General features: G+C 50.2%; 1 protein-coding gene across 1 annotated transcript in view; it reads left to right on the top strand.

Moving 5' to 3' along the window:
• Nucleotides 1–15,370, top strand: part of SLC6A6 (solute carrier family 6 member 6) — a 93,774-nt gene that overhangs the window by 31,400 nt on the left and 47,004 nt on the right. Inside the window, exons 3-5 of the mRNA XM_023529031.1 lie at nucleotides 10,811–11,053; nucleotides 12,848–12,982; nucleotides 14,130–14,364. Coding sequence (XP_023384799.1) covers nucleotides 10,825–11,053; nucleotides 12,848–12,982; nucleotides 14,130–14,364 — 599 coding nt within the window. The 5' untranslated portion in view covers nucleotides 10,811–10,824. The remainder of the gene's footprint in view (nucleotides 1–10,810; nucleotides 11,054–12,847; nucleotides 12,983–14,129; nucleotides 14,365–15,370) is intronic.

The raw sequence follows: 15,370 nt of genomic DNA, 5'->3' as shown, positions 1-15,370 counted from the left end.
ACGTGTTGTTTCATGAGAATTGGTTTCCTAAAGCTCGGGGGCTCATCTCTCAAAAAAAGTCAGAGCTTTGTAGAGTTTTGACCACGTCGGGGGGGAACTGTGCTTAAATGCTGGGAACACATCCCCTCTCTCTAGAAGAGAGAATTTAGGGCACGTTCTTCCTCTGTCGACAGCCCTGCCTGTGTCCTAAATGTCTGTCATTGCTCTAGCACCCTAATTGAGGCGCCCTCATAGCTTACACTGATATTTATTCTTACACTGAGTGTCGCCAGAGTCCTGAGCCCGAAATGTTCACAGTGTCAGGCCCTATTAGAAAGCAGGCCCTGGGTGACAGAGGAGCAAGAGGACAATTACAGCATGGGCTGATGAGCGTGGTGTGGCCCCTGGAGCCCAAGCATGGCACTAGGGAGTCCTTGGGGCCTTGGTCCTGGGATGTTGCCTATTGGTTACTTGGGGAACAGTGTGCCAGATTAAGGGAACGGCATGAGCCGAGGTGTGGTTTAGTAGCTTCTGGGGATCTCGGGTGGGCTCTAGATGGTGGTAGACACCTGAAGCTTGCCTTCCAGGTAAGTGGAACAAGAGTCTAGACAACAAGCCCCTTGGCTCTGAAACACGGGCACAGGCGGCAGACATTGCTTATCTATCTTCTGTCTTGCTAAATCCTAGGCTATTTCATTCTGGAGGCACCAAACTCTCCTTGAGCTAAATTTCTAAGTGAGGGTGAGGTAAGGGTGGAGCTAGGAAGGAAGACGAAGGACCTTGCTAGTTGTCGAGAAACCTGTTTGAAAGAGGAACAATGAGAACAAGGAGCTTGTTTACAAACATGTACCAAGCTAGGAGTTTTCACACACTGTAGATGGGATTTTATGCCCACCTTACAGAGAGTCACACTGAGTCTGAGAGAGGCGACTTGCCCAAGGCCCCAGAGCAAAGAGTGCCCTGGCTGGTTTCCAGGGAGCTGTGACTTCTTTGAGTGCTCCGGTGACAGAGTTGGGAGTGGCTGGGCTCTGAGCAGGCACTGGGCCATAGGCATGCCATTAGCTGGCCTTGTCACCCAAGGCCTGTCTCTCTCCAGTTTCTATAGAGTGAGGGCGGGGCTGCTCTGTTTGCTTTTCACAGCCAGTGAGAAGGAGGGTGGCTTTAAGGTTCTTACTGCTTAAAAGGGGAAGTTTGAGGAAATGGAAACCAACCCTTTCTTTTTTCTCATGTCTCTTTTTTTGTGTGGCCTCCAGAAATAATCCTGGGCTCTGCAGAGCCTGCCTCAGGATTGTGGTTGACCCCACCCCTCCCACCCCCACTTCCGGCAAAACCAGGCTGAGGGCCGGGGTGGTGGGGAAGCTGACAGGGAGAAGAGTGACAGGCTTGTGGCTGGTGAGTCAGTGCCTAGAGGCCGTTGCCTGCTGACTCACTGCCCTGTGCCTGCAAACAGGCCCCTGAGTGCCCAGTAGACATCATGGCGGCCCTCCTCCTGCTCCCTAATCCTCCCCTTTAGCTAAGCTTTGGATATAGCGGTCTATGCTGGAAATCTACTAAGTGGCATTTGGGTTCTGAGCCCCTTCATACAGGATCTGAGAGGTGACTTCCTCCGGAGTCTAGGGCCAGCCAGGCTGCTGGGCCCAGCCTGAGGGCATCATGAGACCTGCTCCTTGAAGCAGCTCTCATTCCCCCTGGACCCAAAAGCATGCTCCTGTCCTCTTTCTGAACTTGTAGAATAATTTCTGTTAACTCTGACAAAACGAGCCACTCCTCGCTGCCTCTGTACATTGGCACCTTGAGGGCATGAAGGTGACCCCACGCACCCTACAGTGGGCCTGGGCCAGCAGTGCAGTGCGTGCTCAGTCGACATAGGACAGTTGGGGCTTTTGTCTCGACCAACTCCAGGTGAACAAGGGCCGCCCAGTATGGGGAAGTAACTTGTCTGAGACTGAATAGCATCAAAGGCTGATCCTGTTCTTTCTGAACCCACGGGCCTCACCCATGGAGGGTTGAGGGATCTAGACTTGGTGTACAAGAACATTTTCTTCTCTGTGTCACCGGTGTGGTGGCTCTTGGCCAAGAGAAAGGATTTTCGGCCACACATCTTTGGCTGGTCTTTGCAGCTGCCTTCAGCCCATCCTACAGAGACCCAGCTCGTGAGGAGGAGGCTGGGTGGCTCCAGCATGTCAGGGGTAAGGACTCAGGCAATATAGGCCCCCACTAGAAAGTCCTCACTAGCAAGTGCTTACATGGGAGAGCCCCCCATGGGCCTGCAAAGCCCCTCCCAGAGTGGGAGGGGATGCCTGGCTAGGTCATTGGTGATAAGCAGGGGCTTTAAGCCGACAGGCTGAGCCTTCAGTGGGGCAGCAAAAGCCAGATTCTATCCCTGGCCTCCATGCCCTGTTTCCTTTCCAGGTCACCCTGGTCATCCTCCCTTGCCCTCCGTCCCACACTGGCCTTCCTTCTTCCTTTACCATGCCCAGTGTGGCCCTCTTTGCACACGCTGTTCCCTACTCTGAGAAGGCCATTCCCCCAGATGTTTGCCATGCAGATCTCAGCTTCAAAGTGGTTAAAAGCACAGACTCTGGAGTGGACCCTGGAGCAATTGTCTAGGTTTGAATGAATCCCAGCTGTGTGACTTTTGGGCAAGTGGCTTCATCTCTCTGGGCTTCATTCCTTCATTCGGGCTGCTGAGAGGAATAGATGAGTTGGTGCCCGAAAGAGCTTAGTGTGGGGCCTGCCCAGAGCCAGTGAGTGTCTGCCATTATGAAACATCACCTTCTCAGAGGAGGTCTCTGACTCCCCATGCCCTCATCACCTGTACCTCATCCTGCTTGGTTCTCCGTGCTGGCCCCAGTCATAACTATTAATTCATTAATGTGTTTAGTGTCTGTCTCCTCTTCTAGAATGTCAGTTCCTCAGGGCTCACATCCATGCCCTCAGTTTCTGGAGCTATGCCTAGCACCTCGTAGTGTAGGTTGTCAGTAAATGTTTATCCAGCAATCAGTGCTTGCCAAAGCTATCCTTGCTCTGTTTTATCCCTGGGCATCCGAGATGCGAAGGGGAAGTACTCGGCCTGCGTGACCCAGTGGAATCGAACTAGACCCAGCTTTTTGTCTCCTAGTCCTGTCTCCTGACTCCACGACCTGCTCAGCTCGTGCCTGGGGCCCCTCTGTTTTGGGCATGGCCTGTACCCAGCTTGCCTTCACCTGGAAGCGCCCAACCAACCTGACCCCGCCCCCCTCCACCCATCCCCAGGCCCAGCTCTACTACAGGGGAGCCTCCTCCAGCTTTTTTCCCTCTCCTGGCCCCCTGCAGTTTGCTCGTCCTCTTTTTTGATCCATCGCTGCTGGCCACGTGTGGTCTCTGGGCTTTGGGTCAGGGCCTGCCACTTCCAAAAGGATAAGAAAAATATTTGGACCCAGTCCACAGATCTTTTACCTGCAAGTGTTTTTGTGAGGGGGAGAAAACAAGGTGGCTGTACGTTGGGCCCTCATCCTGCCTACCCCTCAACCGATGTTGTCCCAGACGCCAGTTCTTTGCAAAACCTGTCCACCTTCACCCACTTTTTCCTTTGCGAACCGCAGACAAAGAAGAAGTATGACCTGCTCTAGTAGGTCCCTGTTTAGAGGTCACCTTGCCCCTCAGGTAGTATGGAGTCAGGATCTAGGTGCAAATCCTGGTCCACCACCTTGTGGCTGTGTGGCCTGGGCCAGATCCTCCCCTTCTCTGAGCTTCAGCTTCCTGATCTGTGAAATGGGAGGCTCTATGAGGCTTGGGGAGAAGTAAATACTTCTGTAGGTTGAAGGTTGAACCTGAGCCAGGCAGGTGCTCTGAGTGGAGGCGAATCTCTGAAGGCAGTCTTGAACTTTTGTTGGGTGGGGGGTTGCAATTAGATCAGGAGAAGGGAGGACCTTGCCCACGAACACTGAGCCCCAGGTAGATAATAAGCCCTGTTCCCCCGGGATGTCATGCCGAAAACAATTCCCTTAACAAAATTCACTTTCACTAGGACCAGAATACTGTTGCTCATTGTTTCGGCTTTGTTCCGGGCCAAACAATGCCAGGCTTCCTGGATGACCTCACTGGGGTGAGCCATTGGGCCTTTGAGGCTGGGCTGGTCAGCATGTCCAGGCGAGCCCATCCTGCCCTTTTCTGTGGCCACCTTGGGTGAACTGGGTCAATGATACGACAAAAGAGGGCAAACTGTGTTTGTGTTTGGCACACACAGTGTTTTAGAAATAGGAAAATGTGTATGCCCCATACATCTCAGATTTCAGCCTCTCTTGAGAAATTGGAGGACATGGCCCCAGCAGGCCCTCATCGCAGTAGCTAGAGCTAAGGAGAGCTGCTGGTGGCTGGAACCTGGGCTCCCTTTGGCCGCAGTCCCTACTTTTCCCTGTTGTCTCACGACTGTACTCCTGTCCTTTGCCTGCCAGACCCCTGGAGGCTTTTGCGCTTTGAGGCCTTTGAGCTTGTCACGTGTGACTTAGCCTGAGTTAGGAATAGATAAACAAGATAGGATACAGGCCACATGACTCAATCAAATGATTAAATCTTTTAAAGGTGTACCTTTTTAGGAAAAAAGGAAAAAGACCTTTTTTTGATTAATTTCTACTTTCTTTTCAATAACAGCTATCCTAGGTAGAGGGTGAAATAGTGTTCTTAACACAACTCACCTTTTTTTGGCGGGGGGGGGGGGGGTGTTGCTTAATTGTTAACCGCTTCCTCGGCTGAATGGATGGTACGGAAGGACTGTGCCCATGGCAGACATTACTAATTGACCCCAGACCTCCTCCTCACTGAGCCTGTCCCTTGCCTGGAATATGTGGCAACAGTGCTCACAGGAGCCCCTTCAAATAGAGAAGTCTGGGAGACTCTTCCTGTTTGCTAGAGGAAGCCTTTGGATGGACCACAGCGCCATCTATCCTGCCCTAATCCATGTGCCTTCATCTGTCCGCCCGGCTCATCCCTGTGGCCCTGGGTGCTGACTGCTCCCCAGGTCCCCAGGCCCTGCCCCGTCTGTCATATGGCCCCTCACTTCCCTGTTTGCCTTCGCCTACTTCCCTAATTTGTCAGCCCAGACCAGTGGCTCGAAGTTGTCTTAAAGGCGCCAGACCTTATTTCACTTTGTGACATTGCTAAAGTAAGTGATCCCAAACAGCCAAGTGGTTGAGAACATGGAATTTAGAGGCCAAAACAGATCTGGGAGCCATTCGATGCTCCAGCGGCCTTTTACTTGCTGTGTGACCCTGGGCAAGTGACTTCACCTCTCTGTGCCTCATTGGCAAAATGGAGATGGTAACAACTCAATGGAAGGGCTAAGAAAATGCTTGCAAAACCTTAGCACGGTGCTGAATAAATGTGTGTGCAGTCAGTGCCCAATAAATGTAGCTTTCTTCTTTCTTTTTTTTTTTTTTTTAAATACTCAGCATATAATGTCTGCCACATAATATAATAAAATCCCAATGTGGTCAGCTATTTTCTTCAATAATAGCTAATATTTATTAATCACTTAGTATGTACCAGGCTCAGTGCTGAACATTGTATAGGTATCATCCTATTTAATCCCTGTGAGGTGAATTTTATTGTTTACTCCCATTTTTTTTTAACCAGGGAGGAAACTGAGGCACAGAGAGGGTTTTTACTTGCTTTGGGTCACACAGCATAGTCAGGTAGGCTCAGGACACTGGCTCTGGAGTGGATGGGGGACAGAAAAGGGCAGACGAGGGACGCTGTCCCAGTCCTGGGACGCTGGGAACCATGTGCCTAATTTCCAGTGGTTTGCTGAGAAACGATAACTATCAGGTCTGTCTTAGAGGCCTGCTGTGTGGTAGGCCCTTTTGGAGTCGGGGGAGTATTCTAAAGAGGAAACAGAAGGAGTATCTGACCTCTTATTAAAAACATGGTAGAAACTCTTGAGTGGTTAAGTCAGTTACGATGAGAGATTTAAGTCATTGTTCTCTATCAGAGAGCTGTGTGGGAAGCTTGAGAATGTTCAGGTTCTGCAGGGGAGGCTGAGGCAAAGAATCTCTCAGCAGCTGGGCAGCTTGCCATGGAAATAAAGGCAAGGGCCTGATTTTCCTAAAGCCTTGGACTGAAGTGGCAGATGCTGGGGGAGGCAGCCACAGTAGTAGCATCTGCAGCTCAGTTCAAGGCTTAGCTGGCTATCCCGTGGGCACCTGGGGCCAAAACAGGGGGGATGGCCCAGGAGGCAGGCAGGACGCCTGGTCTTCAGCCCTGCACTGCTCCTCCTACTGTACCTCTGAAGTCCTTTTCCCATATCCTCAGTGTCCCGATCTGCAAAAAAGTACAGAGGACTCCTCCTCTCTGAGCTTTGCTCCAGTGCCTTAGGCCTTGGGCAAACCGAGGCGGAAATTCTGACTGCAGTCTCCTTCCCTGCTTGAGCCTCAACTTCCTTGTCTGTAAAACTTAAAAGTCCCTCTACAAGAAAGGTCTTTGAAGAGCAAATAGAAAACTGTTTGCAGATACCTCAGCACAGAGCGAGTACTGGTAATTTTCAGTTGGGAGGAAGCGAAGGAACATCTCCTCAATCTGTGGCATCACTGGCACCAGGTCGAGTGTGTCCGTGTACGTGCCAGAGCTGACAAGGTGATCTGCATTGTACATCAACCTTTAGGCACAGCGGTTCTGGTCTCGGTCCCTGGAACAGAGACAAGGAGTGTTTCAGCTGGGCAAGGAGGGCGCCTTCCTCCTGGAGCCTCTGTATCGGAGCCGAGTCTAATCACCTGTAGCTGTAATAACCAAGAGGAAGCTCTTAAAATGGGGAATTATGTATCACTGTTGCTACAAAATAGCCCTGGGCCCGGAGCCAAGGAAAACAGCTCTCAGGAGAGGCCAGCAAGGGAGCAGGCTGCTGGGGCACCTGTGGAGGGAGCTTGTTCCTAAGCGCTGACTAAACCGCGAGGCAGGCTGTTGCGGGTGACGGGTGAGAATTAGTGGGCCTCATCAAGTGTTGTCTTGCGATCAGGCTGGGCTGGCAGAGGGACAGCAGAAGCAGAGCCAAGAATTTGGGGACGTTATAGTCGCCGTTACTACCAGCTTCATAGTCTTGGGAGTGTCACTTGGCCTCTTTGGGCCTTGCTGATTTCACCCTGAGTAGGACTAAGGCCTTGTATACCCCAAGGTCAGGTCGGACTTGATAATAATTATAGCAGTAATAACAACAGTAATATTAGCAGTTACTATTTAAGGAGTACTTGCCACATGCCAAATACTGTTCTAAGCACTTTCCATGCACCTCTTTCATTCAGTCCTCACAACATCCCTATGAGGTGGGCACAGTTATCCCCACTGTACGGATGAGGAAACTGAGGACCAGAGAGGTTGAGTAACTTGCTTGAGGTCACCCAGTCAAGAAGTGGCTGTCAGCTTCTAGGCCAGGGCTCATGCTTTGCTTCCTGCAGGGGCCAGGCTGCCACCAGAGGGCCTGGAGCAGCCATGCTAGGAGCCTGAGCCTGAGCCTGAGCCTGAGCCTGAGCCTGAGCCTGAGCCTGAGCCTGAGCCTGAGGAACGGACAAACTAAAGCAGTTCTATGGGGCCAGTGTCCCAAGGAGAAGGGGCCTGTGCTGGGGGCCCTAGTAGGCCATGGAGAGAAGCTGGCGTTTTCTTCTAGGAGTGATAGAGGACTGGGTAGGAGAGCATTATGATCTGAGTATATTTTATAAGTTGCCTCTAGCTGCTGTGTTGAAAATAGATGGGGGTATGTGTGGGCAGAGTAGCAGCAGGCAGGCCTGTGAGGAGGCTGCCTCTGATGCTAGTGCAAGGGCTGTTGGGGCCCAGAGCACGGTTGTTACCATGGCGATGGAGAGACGTAAGTGGATGCCAGGAATGTATGGGAGGCATAATCCACCGTCTTGCTGCTATAGGCTTCTACAGACGGGGCTGGTCAGATACTCCAGAGGGCCTTGGAATGAGCCCCTTGAGAAAGAGTCAGGGTGCCTGCATCTGGATGTGACCTCATGCAGGCATGAGTGAGCATTAGATTAGGCTATGGAGGATGGCTTGGCCTGAAGGAGCCAGAGGCAGCATTGTTGGCTATGTGTTCTTGAAGGGCAGGTGGGCTTCTGATTGCAGTAGCTGCAGGTGTGGGACAGATGATGGTGATGGAGGAATGCATCTCTGGATATACCCTGGGAATGAGGAGCTGGGAGACCTCCACCACACCAGGCACATGACAGGCCCCGGTTCTGCCTGCCCCATTCAGGCCCTGCCTCCATCCTGGCTTGGCCACAGGGGTCGGAAAGATGGAGTCTTGCATGCGGAGAGGGGGCTTCATCTTGTAGGAAACCAGAGCTTGGAACATAGGAGGTCTCAGGGAACACTTCCCCTGTGTTTCTAGAGGGTTCTCTGAACACCAGTGTGGCAAGTGGGTCTGAGGGCCCAGAGGGCAGAGCCAGGACTCTCAGGGTAGTCATGGAGAAGCAGACCCCAGGTCCTAGTGGGGAGGAACTTTGGCCAGTCCCAGCTGCCTATGTGAGCAGAAGCTGGCCACCCCGCCTCCGTCTGGCTGACCTTGTGAAGTGCCTTCCAGCCCTGAGATCCAAGGAGAGCCCGAAAGGGCGGAACCAACCCTTCTGGGTGAGGAGGCTCAGGGGTCATTCCTTGAAAAACATCTTCACTAGGAGGGAATTGAGTCCCACATCCTCCAATTATGCTCCCATCCAGCCAGCCCACAATGGGCTGCTCAGATAACCATCGGGGGCTGCACAAATTAACGCTGGAACAATGCTGGCTGCTCGGGCTATTTTTACAGTAGCCATACGCCCGGCTGAACCCCCACGTCGCCCCGAGGGAGCAGGGCAAAGAAAGGCCATGCGGATGCCGCCACCAGTCTGTGCTCCAGGAGACAGAGGAAGGGCTCAGTGAGCCGCCCACCGGCTCCAGGAAGCCTTTTCTTGGTCTGCTCACCACCAGATAGGAAAACAATTGGGGTCCCCCACCCCAAGCCGGGGAGAGGAAAGAGGCGTGGGGGAAACAGGGGTTCTGTTGTGCTTTTGTGCCTCTGCTCTTCAGAGCACAGCCCCTGTGGGCCCAGCTGCTGGGGCCAGACCAACACGTCCCCTCTCCACACCCCAGGTCTTCAGGCAACCCCCACCTTGCTCTGCCTTATACCGCTTTCTGGGCCCGGTGGCATGGAAAGCAAGGCTCTGAGGTAGAGTGGCTCGTCGAGTCCCGTGATTGGGAAGTGGCCGAGCCGGAGTTTAGCGCGAGCTGCTTGCAGATCCCACTCTGGGAACTATCTACCCAACAGTTCTTGCCTGATGACCTACAGTGCACCAGGCTCTGGGCACACAGCGGTGAACGAGATAGGTCCATGTCCCCATGGAGGTGCTATTCTAGCGGAGGAGGAGAGCATCAACAAGGAGGCAAGGGCATGGGTAAGACATTTTCATGCAGTGCCAAGAACTTGGACAAAACAGACTCAGAAGCCCACTAGAGATGTCCAGTGGTGAGCTGGCCCATTGACAGGGCCGCTTCTGGTCCAGCCGATGGTCGCTGAAAGGAATGTGAGCCAAAAATAACCGACCTTCCAGTTTTTCAAGAGCACCTAGAAATCTTGACTTTCTCTGAAATCTGATATTTCAGTGTTGGCCACAAATTTGGATCATGAAGACAAACAAGTTGTGTCCCAGACTGCTTGCTTATGAGTTGGTCACCTTTGCTGTCATCTCTTTTATCCTGCAGATGGAGAAACAGAGGGGCGGGGAGGCCTGCTAGCTCTGGTCCCCCAGCTCATCTGTGTTCCGTTATGTGAGGGTAAACCCTTGAAAGGCATATTCTCCTTCTTGGCTGGGACTCATGATGCCCTTGCCCTCAAGGCCAAACTACTAGGGAGAATGAGGACTTAGGGACCCAAGGAGGTACAGAAAGAAGGGGCTACACCCTGGCTGGTGGCAAATGTCCTCCAGAGTGGGGTCCAAGGAGGGGTGGGCTAAGAGTAACCATGAACAGCTCCTGGGCGCTTAGGAATTTCACCACCTTGGGGCCTCCCATTGCCAAACCCAACAGGAAGTCAGAGGACAAGAGATCCTGGATAATACAGGGGTCAGAGCAAGCCAGAGAATGGATAGAGATGGGTGGACAAACAGATTAACTGGCTTTCTTACATAATCCTTGCCAGTGCAAGTTATTTTTTGTGCTATAGAGATATGACTAGTTAATGAATTGCAAGTATAATTCACAAACATCCATTTTCTATACTTTGATGGAAACGCCATTATCAAATATTGTTTCCATTTCAGCTGAAACCCCATTCCTCATTTGTTTCATGTTTATCCATTCTTTACACAGGAACAGGCACTTCCTGTGCACCAGGCACTGAGCTGAAGCACAAGTGGAATGGGAGCTATCATTTTCTATGCAAATCTGAAATTTGGAAATAGTATCTGTTCGTTTCTAGAAAATTCAGGCAGGTGTTATTTGGAAGGTGCCTTAGAACTGCCTGGAGTGTGTCATATTTTGTGGAGACGATGCCAGGGCTGGCTTCATGTTTACCTGCCTGCCAGGTGTCAGATGAGACATGACATTTGAGGACGACAAACATGGGGCCCCAGTAGTGCTTCTGTTCAGCAGTTGCCTGAGGAGTGGGGCCTGTCAATTTCTGAATCATTAGGTCCCTCATCACCTAGATGGAGGTCTGAATCACTCAGGATGTTGTCAGATCAGTGGACAGATGAGAGGATGGCAAGTCCTCTGCCAAAGGCCTGGGTGAGTCAGAGCCAGACTGTAGGTGAGAAGGGAGAAGTTGGGTTGAAGTCTCAGAGGCTGTCCTTGACTAACCGTGCATTGGGTTCTGTTTTGTCCCCCGTAGAAAACGAGGAAGAGATGGCCACCAAGGAGAAGCTGCAGTGTCTAAAAGACTTCCACAAGGACATCCTGAAGCCATCTCCGGGAAAGAGCCCGGGCACGAGGCCTGAGGATGAGGCTGAGGGGAAGCCCCCGCAGAGGGAGAAGTGGTCCAGCAAGATCGACTTTTTGCTCTCCGTGGCTGGCGGTTTTGTTGGCTTGGGCAACGTCTGGCGTTTTCCGTACCTCTGCTACAAAAATGGTGGAGGTGAGTCTAGGCTGGGCAGAATGAGGCATTGGAGAAGGGTAGGGCCACAGTGTGGGGTGGCCTCTCGTCTCCTGCTTTCCCTAGTCCTCACCTTGACCTCCCTCCGTCAGCCTGCTGCGTCGCCACCCTAGCCCCTCCCCGCCCCCTCCCACCTCAGAGGCAGGAGAGGAGCATAACCGGGAATCAGGTGGTGTTCTCTCTTACTGTGTTACCTTGAGCCAGATCCCTTACCTTCTCTTTATCCTTCAGTTTGCCATCTCTGAAGAGGGGCGACGAGGCCAGGCCCATGCCTCCCAAACCTCAGACACCCACAGGCTCCCTTCATGAATTCCCTCGTGTCTTCATGCCTCTTGACTCCACCTTACTTTGTCTTTCCTAACATTTGCTTCGGCTTGCCTAGCTTAAAGCAAGTGTAGTTCAAAAACAAGCTTTGTTTTCCCCCACAAATGGGAAACCAGTATCATTTGCCACAATGAAAAGGTATTCAGGAAAAAAATACGGTGAAGAGATTTTTTATTTTTCTTTTTTATTTAAGAAGTTTTCTCAGTTTTATTCATATAATTGATGTATCACCTCGTATTAGTTTCAGGTGTACAGCATAATGATTTGACGTATGTATATATTGCTAAAAGATCACCACGATTTAAGTTTAGTTAACATAGATCACCTCGCAGGTAACACATTTTTTTTCTTGTCATGAAGACTTTAAAAAATTCCTTTCTTAGCAACTTTCAAACATAATAGTATTATGAACTGTAGTCACCATGCTGTATACTCCACCCCCAGAATTTATTTATCTAATAACTGGAAGTTTGTACTTTTGACCACTTTCGCCCATTGAAGATATTTTTTAAATGTAAGGTTTCTATTTGTCTGGTTGGTTCATTTGTTGGTTGGTTCGGGTTTTGGGGTTTGGGTTTTTTTTAATATGCTGAAGGCTCTGAGCTAGAATCCTCTGCTATGGGAGGTGTTCGGGTCGGGCAGCACGTGCTAGGGACTTCCTTGCTGTGCTGTAAGAGGGGCTGGAGGAGAACTGGGTAGGGAGAACTGCCCATAACTGAGGGCTTATCTGTCAGCAGAAAAGGGCATACTGCATATCACCAATGTTAGGAGAAACACCTTTCAGGAAATTCTGCCTTAGAGCCTGTTTTCTTAACCTTTTGAGGTCTCAGGCACCTTCAAGATGCCGATGACTGTCCTAGACATTCCGCAGAGCAAAGCACGTACACATAGACCCAAGCTGTCCACAGTTTCAAGGGGTTTATGGGCCCACGAAAGCCATTAGGAACCAGGTGGGAACCCTTGGCCAGATACTTTGTTTCTCACTCCTCCCCTGGCACCCACCCCCAGCTAGAGATGCCCCTCTTTTGCATCTCATCACTGCACCCTTCCTAGCTAGTTCTTCTCAGCTTCCTGCCCCAAGCAGGCCTGGGGACAGGTAGGTGAAGGCTTCAACGAGGTGAGTCTTAAGTGCTAAGCAGTCCTTGTTCAGGTGGACAGTGTGGGGCAGACAGGCAGGCTGTTGGCACAGCTTAACCAAAGGCTCAGAGGCCGAAAGCCTCTGGTAGATTTGAAGGTGAGCAGGCACACTGCAAAGGCGATGCCAGCTGGACACATGGTTAGGGCCTAGAAAATTTTCAACCAGGTCCAAGAATTTGGCCTTTACCCATCTTGTCCCTCACTCATTTTCTTTGATTCCATTGCCTGGGAGGGCTTGGGAATAAGCAGCACCTGCAGCCTCCACTCCTGTGACAGCCACATCCTGACCCTCACCCCACTCTGCTCTCTTCACAGGTGCATTTCTCATACCATATTTTATTTTCCTATTTGGAGGTGGCCTGCCTGTGTTTTTCCTAGAGGTAATCATAGGCCAGTACACCTCTGAAGGGGGCATCACCTGCTGGGAAAAGATCTGCCCCTTGTTTTCTGGTAAGTATGGGACAAAGATCACCCGGGGCCTGGTGTTCATTGGTTCAGCAAATTTTTACTGAGCACCTGCCAGTTACATTGACACCTCATGCAAGTTACTTGGCACTCTCTCTGCCTGACAAAACATAGCAGCCAGCAAATGATACATGTGATGCTGCTGCTCATAGTAACTTGTTCAATACATACTAGCTGTTCCCACCTCTCTGGGTAGTTGAAGGATAGAGAAGCTAGCATCTGCTTCACAGTATAGTGCAGAAGATAAGCACTCAAATTTAAGAGACTTTCTTTCTGGACTTGAATCCCCATTCCTCTTCTTGCTAACTCTTGTGACTTTGGGAAAGTCATTTAATCTCTTTGCGCCTGTATTTCCTCATCTATAAAATGGAGACAATATGCTTACTTCACAGAGTTACTATGAAGACAAAATGACGTAGTCATGTCAAAGTGCTTTGTATACATAGGAAGCCCAAAATTAATAGTAGCTTTCTTTATTATTATTATAACGTTTAGTTCTATGTCTAGTACCTAGTATGTGTTCATAAGATAATACTGTTATGATTATAATTGGCAAGGAAGGGAGGATGTGTGTCTATTTATTCAGTCATCCATATTTATCTATCCATCCATCCAATCTTTCTTTATTATTTAGGCTATCTATCCATTCATCTATCCGTCCATCCATCATCCATCTATCTACCCATCAACTCATTCATCCATCCATTAATCTTCCAACCAATCACCAGCCATTCATCCATCCAACAAATCAAATGTCCATTCATCAATCCAACATCAGTCCTACCCATTCAGCTATCTATCGGTCCATCTAACCATTCATCTCACCATTTATCCATCTCCTCATCCATTCATTGATCTGTCCCTCTCCATGCATATTTTTATCCATCCAACCATCCCATCTATCTAACAATCCATTCTTTCACCTATCCATCCATCCATTCATCCATCCATCCATCCATCCATCCATCCATGCATCCAGTCATCCATTCATCCTACAAATATTTGTTGGTCACTGTTAAAGGGCCTCCTCTGGCCTCAGGCCATGGGATGCCATTTTTTTCCATTTGAGTGTGTGGACATGGTGGGTCTGGCCTTCCCTCCTGATGCTTATCTCGCTTGCCCACACCCGCAGGCATTGGCTATGCCTCCATCGTGATCGTGTCCCTCCTGAATATATACTACATCATCATCTTGGCCTGGGCCACATACTACCTGTTCCAGTCTTTCCAGTCGGAGCTGCCCTGGGCGCACTGCAACCACACCTGGAACACACCCTATTGCTTGGAGGACACTATGCGCAAGAATAAGAGCCTGTGGTTAACCCTCAACACCAGCAACTTTACCTCCCCTGTCATCGAGTTCTGGGAGTAAGGCTGGCCTCACTAACGAAGTAGGGAGGGTGTGGGCGGGGGCAGAGAGGACAACCCACTTCCTCATCTCCGACAGGGATGTCGGAGTCACTGTCCTGGGGTAGGGTAAGGGTGGGGGGAAGGTAGGAGCAGATTTGGAGTTAAATCTATGCCATCTATGCCTTTGGTCTCAGACAGGCCTGGAATCGAATCCCAGTACTGCCATTTTATTGGCTATTTAACCTTCGGCAAGTCTCTGCCCCGTTCTGAGCCTCAGTTTCTTTAACTGTCAGAGGGGAATGAATCACTCCTATACCCATGGGATCTCTATGAGAATTATTTCCCAAAGGCAAGTATATGTACTTATATTGTCTGAAAATGATATAGTTTCTTAATGTATTGTAGAACAAATATAGTTAGCACGTCAAACCTGTTATTGCACAGAGAAAAATGCATATATGAAGCTGAAGTAGTTACTCAACTGAAAAGGTGAGTAGATAGAGTGAAAATGTGTCAGTTAGCTTTTGCTATGTAACAACCATCCCCAAACTCAGTGGCTTTAAGCAATAACCATTTCTTTAGCTCAAGGTTCTGCTAATTGGCAGTTTGGGCTGAGCTTGGCTGGGCAGTTCTTCTGGTCTTCGCTGAGCTCCCTCATAAAAAGGTCAGCTGTAGGGCATCAAGGCAGCTCTTCTAACGATTGGCTGGCTACTGGATGAGGTGCCAGGCTCCATATGGTCTCATCACCCAGCAAGCTAGCCTAGGCTTATTTACAGATAGCTTGACATTTCAAAACAACAAAGGGGAAAGTCCCACTGCAGGAGCACTTTCGAGCCTCTATTTGCATCATTTTTGTTAATATCCCATTGGCCAAAGAAAGCCACAAGACTAACCCAGACTGAGGAGGTGGGAAAAGAGGTTCTGTCTCTTTATGAGAGGAGTGGAGAATTATGGGCATTTTTACAGTTTGCCACAATATAGTCAATAACTACAGGAGTCTACACATAGAACAAACAAGAAATGT

The sequence above is a fragment of the Pteropus vampyrus genome, unplaced genomic scaffold (assembly GCF_000151845.1).
Source record: "Pteropus vampyrus isolate Shadow unplaced genomic scaffold, Pvam_2.0 Scaffold35, whole genome shotgun sequence".
NCBI lineage: Eukaryota > Metazoa > Chordata > Mammalia > Chiroptera > Pteropodidae > Pteropus > Pteropus vampyrus.
The sequence above is the reverse complement of the archived record's forward strand: the minus strand, read 5'-3'. Positions and strand labels throughout refer to the sequence as shown.